Source organism: Salmo salar, chromosome ssa25, assembly GCF_905237065.1.
Source record: "Salmo salar chromosome ssa25, Ssal_v3.1, whole genome shotgun sequence".
NCBI lineage: Eukaryota > Metazoa > Chordata > Actinopteri > Salmoniformes > Salmonidae > Salmo > Salmo salar.
The window spans coordinates 20,889,583-20,899,723 of record NC_059466.1 but is presented as its reverse complement, the minus strand read 5'-3'; the positions used below and the strand labels follow the sequence as shown (position 1 = coordinate 20,899,723).

The window sequence follows — 10,141 nt, the reverse complement described above, 5'->3', positions numbered from 1 at the left end:
AGTTCTGAAGCAGGCATATTCCTCATGCAGATAGCTGTGACATGCATTTAACACCCCCACCCCAAACCCCTCTCACTGGGCTCCCCCCCCCTCCCACTACTCTCACACCTCCATACAGCTGCATCCAAGTCCTCACCTTGTTACAGAAAATAGAAACCAGCATCTGAATCTGTCTATAATACGAATAGTGCACCACCCCCAAACAACTCTGGTACACACTCCAAGTACACAGCGCATCAGACGACGCTAGAAATATTAGGCCTCTGACCAATTTAGCAGTATCTGGGTTGCAGATGATGCTGGGGACATGGCAATAGTGTGTGTTGGTGCATGTGGGCTTTGATATGAAGCTGTTCAACAACTAGTGATGGATGGAAAAGGGCCAGAACACTCCTCTGCATTTTCAACAGAAGATATTGCCAGAATATATAATTTACTAACACAAATAAATACATAAATAACTTACTTTTCAAAATAAAAGTGCAGTGTTCATAATAGTCAATGGTTTATCAATCACAACAGCATCCCCATCTGTGAATGATATGTGAAAGAATGGATATGTGTTATATGTGTGTACGACTAGCAGTGTGTGTTCGAAGGAGAAGGCACGAATGGCTGGATGGCTAAAGCTTGGTATGATGTGGGAACTCTTCACTGGCAGTCTGCTTTTTCACAACAGACCTATATTACCCTCATCCCCCACTATGCATAGCCTCCAAAGCCTAAAGCTGGTGCCCGCCATTATATCTCCCTCTTAAAGGGCAATTCTGCCACTTTTCAACCTCATTCATCATCTCAGCACCAAACCAACCACTGGGCAAAAACTGGTCGTTTAAAAATCAATTTGATGATGTTGATTCAATGTGGAAATCTGGATTTACAAAAAGTTATCAACGTAAGGGAACTTGTTTTTGAAATTTTTTTTGGTCTTTTAACCTGATATCTCAACCAAATGTAAATAAAAATGATTTTCTTAAATGATGTCTGTGCCCAGTGGGAAGTGTCTACATACACTACCGTTTGAAAGAAAAGCACATTTGTTGCCCATTAAAATAACATCAAATTGATCAGAAATACAGTGTAGACATTGTTAATGTTGTAAATTACTATTGTAGCTGTAAATGGCTCATTTTTAATGGAATATCTATATAGGTGTACAGAGGCCCATTATCAGCAACCATCACTCCTGTGTTCCAATGGCACGTTGTGTTAGCTAATCAAAGTTTATCATTTTAAAAGGCTGATCATTAGAAAACCCTTTTGCAATTATGTTAGCACAGCTGAAAACTGTTGTTTTGATTAAAGAAGCAATAAAACTGGCCTTCTTTAGACTAGTTGAGTATCTGGAGCATCAGCATTTCTGGGTTCGAAAACATTTCTAAGTGACCCCAAACTTTTGAACGGTAGTGTATGTGAAAACAGCACATTTCTGTGGTTAAAAAGATGCTTCTCTGTGACATCACAGGGTAGGATTAAAAGTAAAAAACTGATATTCAAAACCTGCAACGAATTTCTAGCCCAAGGGAGGGTATTTTCTCGCTCCCCATATCACCGTAAATTTCATAGTGTTTGAAAATAACAGTTTTTAAAATGTTTTAACTTTTGACGACGTCATCGGGTTGGCTCACCAGGCTCCTTGCTCCGACTATACTCCACACCCACGGACGTTAGTTTCTTCTCCGCATTGAGTCTGGCTCTGAGTACCTTCCTAACCCTTCACCGATTGCGAACACATTCGGGGCCGTCTGATTGGTCAAGAAACCGATGGCTTGGGCCAGAGCCAGAACACGCTTGGGTAAAGCGGCTTTAATACTCTGATTGGTTAGAGGCGATCCAATCAGAGTATTAAAGGGACTTTGTTTTGCACAACGCCCCTCGTGCCCCTCGTCACCACAGGCGACTTCAGTGATGGCAGTCTCAGACTACAGTATGTAGCGAACGATAGAGCAGCGGAATCATTTAGTGTGAGTCATCAGGCTAGTCATCGGGGAGAACTTTTTAACTTCATATTTCTTTCTACAAAACTTTTTCACATATGGTGACACTGGTATTGTGCTGGAGATAATGAAAATGAGGTTGAAAAGTGGTGGAGTTGCCCTTTAATATCTACTCTACATTAGTGTTGTCTTCATGTTTTGGTGGGATCCATGTGACTTGTAAGCTCACTGATTCTCTTGTAGTGTTGAATATTGTTAGAGGGAGAGACACTAAGGCGTGTAGGCTTTACTATGGATGCTGGATCGACACTGAGGGTGTCATTATATATAAGACCACAGTGCAAGTGTGTATGTAGTTTGTGGAGATAGTCAAATGGGCTCATCCAAACGTAACAAATAACCCTCCATATAACAGTAGCAGAGAAACATGTCCCAATGTATCTAAAGAGAAACTCTGAAGGAATATTAAGTAGTAATATGAAGTAAATTAACTCCACATTTGAATCATCTATGGTGATATCCAAGCAATATATTTTAGTATGATGCTGAATCTACATGACAGAGACTGAATAAGAGTGTACATTTCCAGTCCTATGTCATGTCATGAAGGGGTGGTAGGTTGGGAAAATCTGGCAAGGGCAACATGCTCTCTATGGAGTCAGCAGAGGGGTAGGGAAAAGGATGCACATTTCACTTATGACATTATGACGTCCACAGATACCGAAGGATTTGTTGCTTTAACATGACCAGAACAAGGCCAGATCGCCGGATTAGACTACCGTTAGATTAGGTGTCATGCTACTGTCCTGGTGGGATCTTTTTCAGTGATGCCATTGGTTTCCACCTGACCATCTCACTGGTTGTGTGTTCAACTGTTTATCTATTCATTTGTCTATATGTCTGTCTGTGTGCGTATCACAGGTTCAACGTTGCTCTCTTGACCAGCTGGCTACATTTCCTCCTCTCTTCTCCTTGTCATTCTCTCTTCTACTGTTTCTTCTTGCATGTAATCTGCCTCTCTGTCACAGAGCTGGCCCATCCTCGTCGATGTAGCTGATGTGTTCCATCATTTGGGAGCATCCCTCCCCCCTCTCCCCTCCCCACTCCTGCATCTCAAGCTCCAGGTGTCCTGCCTCCAGCCTGCGGCCCCCCTGCGTCTCCCCCCTTCGAGAGTCCAGGGAGAAAGGCCCTGGGAAGAAGGGCGAGGGGTTAAGACAGGACGTGGGAGGGATGAGGTTAGTGGAGGAGGAAAAGGAGGGGCTGACCACCCTCAGCCTATGGTCTCCAGGCGAGGAGATGAGTGACGGGGGAGCAGAGCAATGGGAGGAAGGTTGGGGCGGGGTGTCCTGGAAGGGAGGCAGGGGGAACAGGCCCCTGCTGTGGCTACTGTGGCTGCCTGGTCGAGAATGGTGGGGTCCCTGGCAGGGAGAGCAGGAGGGTGAGGAGGAGAGAGACAGTGAGAAGGAAAGGGAGGGGGACGGGGTGCGGGAGGCAAGGGGAGGACGGTCCTGGACAGGGAAGAACCCGTTGCTGGAGACCGGGAGATTGGAGTGGTTAGAACCGTTGGAGAGGTGGGTGGACCCCTCTGCGTCTCCTGTCCCAGGGGAAGGGGGGTTGGAGTGGAGTAAGTCCTTGGAACATCTCCCTGGGGAGATTGGAGAATGGTCCTGGGCTGGAGGCCTCTGTGGAGGGGAGGTGGGGAGGAGGCAACCTGGCAGGTCCACCCTCCCTGTGTCAGCACTGTCCACGTCCAATAGTGAGCAGGACTGCGTTTGCCGGGGGTGGGGTTGTGGGGAGCAGGGTGGGGCTGGAGGTGGGACCACCAGAGGTGTCCTGGAGGACGGTTGGCTGGCACTGCTGGGGGGTGGAGTCAGGATGGGCGTCATGGCTGTCAGGATTGGCTGAGGTGCCACGAGGAGGAGGGGCCGGAGCAGGCGGGTCATTTCCTGTAGTTCCTGGCTGAGCTGAGAGACTTGCTGGGAGAGACTGCTCATCTGTGGACACAGACAAGAGGTGCGTGAGTGTGACTGACACTGGAATATTAGTGTTTTTACGTGTTATGTTACTATATATTATGTTTTAAGATTCATGACCAGCTAGAACCACTCACCTCGTCACTCAGCTTAGAGACACTCTGTTTGATCTCTGACTGCTCCTGGATCCCTACACGAGCACACACACACACACACACACACACACACACACACACGCACACGCACACGCACACACACGGAGAGGTAAGTACATGTTGGAGAGAGAGCAGCAACAGACTGGTGGAGAGGAGATTGTATTACCTAGTCCTGGGGATGGTGGACCACTGTGTAGAAGACTGGAGCTAAACTCAAACTTCTGGGTTGAGTTCACATTTCTCTCTGTCTCAATACCATCCACAAACCTAGAGGGAGAGAAAGCGAGAGGGGGAGAGACAGAGGGAGAGAGAGTGAGGATTGAGATAAAGAAAGAGGGGAATAAAGATGAATAAAACACAAAGAAAGGGGGGGGAAACAGCTGTCATAGAGGAGTGGAGGATTTAAGCCTATGTTCAGCCCTGCCTTCCTCATTCCTTCTCCTGTCCTATTTCCATTTCTCCCCCTCTACTCTACTGTAGGTCTCTTCTCTCTCCCTCTGGCTCCAGATGTTATGTTCAAACAGCAACACAGCTGCCACCCACTGAGCACATGTCAGGTTTGGGCTTCTCTTGCAGGCGGGCTATGCTATTAAGTGTGGAGGCCACACACACACACACACACACACACACACACACACACACACACACACACACACACACACACACACACACACACACACACACACACACACACTGCAGCCAGGTCACTCAAGATCCAAAGTAATATTTGACGTCCGTCGGGGTCGGGAATCGCCTTCAATACCGGCCACTAGGGGCAACGGTGAGTGCTATTACCATCAAGTAGGCTCTGGTTAAGGTAAGGGTTAAGATTTGGGATAGGCTTAAACCAAAAAACGATTGAGTAGCACTGGGATTGAACCCGCTAGTCTCATGGGCAAACATTGGATTCTGAAGCCAATTTCAACATTTTGTGAGATCTTGTTGCATACTGAGCTTGCCGCCTGGTGTGAAGGGAAATCCACACTCCCTCTGCTGGGACCCAATAGCACCGTCTGTTAGTTGCCATGGCAGCCAGACAGGCACTGGAGGATCAACGCTCAAGTGTTAATTGTGTTCAGTTCCTCTACCAGCCACCATGAAATAGACAAGTCTACTGTATTACAGCAATTCAATCCTCTGCCTGAGTTTAAACCAGCTTGTTAAAACTGTATACAAACTGTGGTGTATGATTTGTGTGTGTGTATGGGAGTGAGTCTGTGTGTGTTTCTCCTACCTGGGACTAAGCTCCGGCGGTGCGCTGCTGAAGCTGACCACAGGTATCTGCAGGGTGGCGGGGCGGGCGTGTTCTGAGGGGGGGCGGAAGGGCCGAGGGGGCAGCAGGGGGGAGCGCAGGGGCGAGTTAAGAACCCTGGTCAGACGTAAAGGGGAACGGGGGGCACACGATACAGAGCTCTGTTCTTCATCACCCTCCTCATCCTCCTTAATGGAAGAAAGTTTCTTCACCAGGCCTCCGTTACTTTCCCAGTCCACCTAGAGAGAGAGAGAGAGAGAGATGAGAATGTAATCTGATAACAGGAAATTCTATATAGATGGGTACAGGTAACTTAACATCCCATCATGCTTAGGGTCATGTATAAAAATGCTGGGCAGGCCATTATTTTGCCTACCATGGCTATGCCCCCAGAGAATGACAATGCCCCCATCCACAGGGCACGAGTGGTCACTGAATGAGAAAATGATGGAAACCATATGTCATGACCATCTCAGTAACCAGATCTCAACCCATTCTGATTCTGAAGCGGCGCCCGAGACAGCGTTTTCCACCACCATCAACAAAACTTCAAATGATGGAATTTCTCGTGGAAGAATGGTGTCACATCCCCCCAATAGAGTTCCAGACATGTAGAATCTATACCAGGGTGCATTAAAGCTGTTCTGGCTCGTGGTGGCCCAACGCCCTATTAGGACACTTTATGTTGGCGTTTCCTTTATTTTGGCAGTATTATATTATATTATATTTATATTTATATTTCTATTATATCCAGTTCCTTCAAATCTGCAAAAAAATGAAATGGTATTATTGTTAATGTTTTCTGACCAGGCTAGTGAAAGGAGAGGAGAGTGATCCATTCCACAAGAAGACCAGCCAGTACACTAGGTGCAGTAACAACAGAGTACCAGTGGGAGGCAGACTTGTACAACTCTACTCCCAGCTTCTCTCTTTCTCTCTCTCTCTCTGAGTTTGTGTATGATAGATCCATTCCTCAAACACTTTTGTCCCTCCATGCCCCCTCTCACCCAGCCCACCCCTCGCCAACCCCAAATTAATAATTCAACAATGTCCTCAGAGGCACACAAATGACTTCCATAACCCGTGCAGCCAAACAAAGCAGCAATTAGCGGGCTGTGAGATTACATGAGAAGGCGTAATGTTGAAAGGACAGGCTAAATCCACTAGTCTTAGACAACAAACACCACCTGCTACAACACATTACTAATGGAATGGAAAGGTGGCGTGTTGGTGTACATAGCTGAGACAGAGAGGGAGAGAGATGGAGGGAGATGAAGGGAGAGGGGGAAGGAGGAGGTGTGTTCTATTTGTTCTGCCCTTACAGATGCCAGGTGGTGCCAGGTGGTGCCAGGTTATGCCAGGTGGTGCCAGGTGGTGCCAGGTGTGCCAGGTGTTGCCAGGTAGTATGGTGGGTGTGTGTGTATGCAGATCTCATCCACTATCTAAACAGAGAGCTTGTACCTGAATCCATGTCCACAGGCCTTTTCAGTAAATAGAGCTAATGAATGGGTGCGATATTCCACCATGTGGACGAGCCAACGCCCCACCCTTTCTCTATTCTTCCCTTCTTTCACCTTGATCAAAGACATTATTTCCTTCCTCCCCCTCTCTCTGTCCTTTCTCCTACTGTCATCCCCCACTCCCCTCATATCAGTTCGCCCTTCACAGTAGCGAGTCTATTTTTAACTCCCACTTTCTAATCTTAGCTCACAGCCCTAAAGGCAAGCAGGGACTGCTTTACTGTGTGGGGGTGGGTGTGTTCACGTGCCTGTGTTCCTTCACATTCACATGATGTGTTTAATGTATGCATGGCGTGTGCAGACGTCCATGGCCACAAGCATGCTGGAATGCAAGCAAGCGTGTAAGTGTGTGTTTAGTCAGAATGTTTAAGAATGAGTATTTATCTGCAGCCTTACTAGACTGTGAGCATGTGTGCACATTTGTTAAACGTTTGTGTATGATGCAGTGTGCGCGCATGAAAGCAAGAGCACGCTCGTGTGTGTGAACCCCAGTAGGTTGTAAGTAAGTAGCGGAAGCAAGCCTGTTTCTGTAGCGCGAGGCAGCTTGATGTACAAGTACACCCCCTGGACAGGACGCTAGCCTGTCGCAGGGACTTACCCCCAATCTCCTTAATACTGAGTGCCAAGCAGAGATGCATCATGTCCCATTTGTTCAATCTTTTGTATGACTCGGCCAGGGATTGAACTCACAACCTTCCAATCTCAGGGCGGACACTAACCACAAGGCCACGGAGTTGGTATCAAGGAGGTTGGTGGCACCTTAATTGGAGAGGATGGGTTCGTGGTAACGGCTAGAGCAGAAACCATGTGTTGTTGCCATTCCATTTGCTCCGTTCCGGACATTATTATGAGCCGTCCTCCCCTCAGCAGCCTCCTGTGGTTTGAACGTGTGTGTGTGTGTGTTTACTGCATGTGTCTGTAAGTGTGTCTATGCGTACACTACAGTGTGCACAGAACTGACTGGTGTACCCAGTACATTGTGTTCCCTCCAGCGCCTGGCTCATGAGTCTCAGTCTTTCAGTCAGGAGTAAGTGAATCAGCAGAGACGGAATACATTCATTGCTGCTTTCACAAAGTTCTCTCTCTCTCTCTCTCTCTCTCTCTCTCTCTCTCTCTCTCTCTCTCTCTCTCTCTCTCTCTCTCTCTCTCTCTCTCTCTCTCTCTCTCTGCTATACCGGGGTCTAAGCAGAGCCCACCGTAGACCCCGGTAAAGCAGAGCCCACCGTAGACCCCGGTAAAGCAGAGCCCACCGTAGACCCCGGTGATGCCATCACAATGTTGGCCGATAAGGAATAAGCTCTTTGGATGCTATATGAGACAAACAAACACACATGCTCATGCGCACGACAACACGCACACATAGACACACAAACACAGCCATTGGGGCTGTAAGCTAAGATTAGAAAGTGGGAGTTACAAATAGACATGCTATTCTGTGAAAGGTGGGGGCAGACCTCTTGTGTGTGTTTGAAGGAAGTGGTGGAGAACAGGAAAATAAAAAGAGAAAGCCCGCTGAGCCCTCCCTCCTTCTCCTCCCTCCTTCTCCTCCCTCCCTCTCTCCTCCACTGCCTGGGCTATTTTTATCACACAGGATCCAATCTTAGCAGGACCTGCAGGGGACACAGCCTGTCAGCGAGAGCCCCTGACTTCCCCGACGCTATTTTTAGCTCCGGCACACACTCCAAACCGCTGAACGCTGCTATTCCTGTCTCGTTGAGTTTGACTCCGCTGCACACGGCCAGCCAGATGTGTGCGTAGGGAGGGGTGTGGGTGTTCGTGTATTTTAAGGAGGGAGAGGGGAGGTGGAGTAGTGATTATGCATACAATGCATGATATGGCCTCTGAAGGTGAATGTCCCCTTAGGCAAGTCCCTCTGAGTTTTATAATGCAGCATTAGCAGATAACACAGAGAGAAGAGAGGGACTCCATTTTGTTACTAGTCTCCCCACTGTCACACAGAAAGACAGACACACACACACACGCACACAGACGAACCCATCCCTCCTCACTCAATGTTCTCTGTTGATCAAACAAACCGGGTACAGCTGCAGGCTGTACGCCTAACAATGTACTAGTGTGTGTGTGTCTGTGTGTGATATTGTGCATGTGTGTGTGCATGTTTTTGCTGCATGTTTAGTAGTGTATGCCTGCATGCGTTGCGGTCCTACTCACGTCAGCTCCGTGGCCCTCTCTGAGATTGTATGTGAGGTCATGTTGTATCTCAGAGATGAACTTCTGGGCGTACTCTGGGTAGAGCCGGAGAACCTCCCTCAGCCCCTTCAGACTGATGTACTGCAGGTCACAGTAGGTCAGAGCCTTCACGTTGGCATTGGTCTTAATCACCTGCTCCTTGGTCAGAGAATCACTGCCGATCAAGTCCCCTTTCCCTGGGGTATGGAGGAAAACACACACACATCACATCACGTCACATGCAGTCTCTGCTTTTGACCGAGCTTTTCCAATTATTCCAACATCAGAAAGACATATTTTCTATAAGGCTATTTGTGTCTCATGTCATAAAAGGCACATGAAAGGGTCGGCAGTGGACATGGTGTGTATGAGTGTAATTTGTGTGTGTACAGTATGTTTGATGCAGTCATTAAAAAGCCCTGTTTAATTATTACAGTATATTTAGTACATGTATACAGTATGAATGATGATTATTAATAGGAGTAAGCATCATTAAGCATACCGGTATATAATTGGGTGCTTTTTGTTTCATTGCACTAAATAAAGTATGAGAATGTACGTGTATGTGTGTGTGTGTGTTGGAGGTAATGTGGGTGGGTGATGGACGTGTGTGTGTGTTGGAGGTAATGTGGGTGGGTGATGGACGTCTGTGTGTGTTGGAGGTAATGTGGGTGGGTGATGGACGTGTGTGTGTGTTGGAGGTAATGTGGTTGGGTGATGGACGTGTGTGTGTGTTGGAGGTAATGTGGGTGGGTGGTGTGTGTGTGTGTGTGTTGGAGGTAATGTGGTTGGGTGGTGTGTGTGTGTGTGTTGGAGGTAATGTGGTTGGGTGGTGTGTGTGTGTGTTGGAGGTAATGTGGGTGGGTGATGGGCGTGTGTGTGTGTTGGAGGTAATGTGGGTGGGTGGTGTGTGTGTGTGTTGGAGGTAATGTGGGTGGGTGGTGTGTGTGTGTGTTGGAGGTAATGTGGGTGGGTGGTGTGTGTGTGTGTGTGTTGGAGGTAATGTGGGTGGGTGGTGTGTGTGTGTGTGTTGGAGGTAATGTGGGTGGGTGGTGTGTGTGTGTGTGTGTGTTGGAGGTAATGTGGGTGGGTGGTGTGTGTGTGTGTGTTGGAG

At 47.8% G+C, this 10,141-nt stretch overlaps 1 protein-coding gene across 1 annotated transcript in view; it reads right to left on the bottom strand.

Moving 5' to 3' along the window:
- Positions 1–111: 111 nt before the first annotated feature.
- The window catches only part of kcnh3 (potassium voltage-gated channel, subfamily H (eag-related), member 3), a 207,856-nt gene continuing 197,826 nt past the window's right edge, over positions 112–10,141 (bottom strand). Inside the window, exons 11-15 of the mRNA XM_045707463.1 lie at positions 9,010–9,224; positions 5,300–5,556; positions 4,232–4,332; positions 4,048–4,100; positions 112–3,931 (exon numbers count right to left, since the gene is read on the bottom strand). Coding sequence (XP_045563419.1) covers positions 2,960–3,931; positions 4,048–4,100; positions 4,232–4,332; positions 5,300–5,556; positions 9,010–9,224 — 1,598 coding nt within the window. The 3' untranslated portion in view covers positions 112–2,959. The remainder of the gene's footprint in view (positions 3,932–4,047; positions 4,101–4,231; positions 4,333–5,299; positions 5,557–9,009; positions 9,225–10,141) is intronic.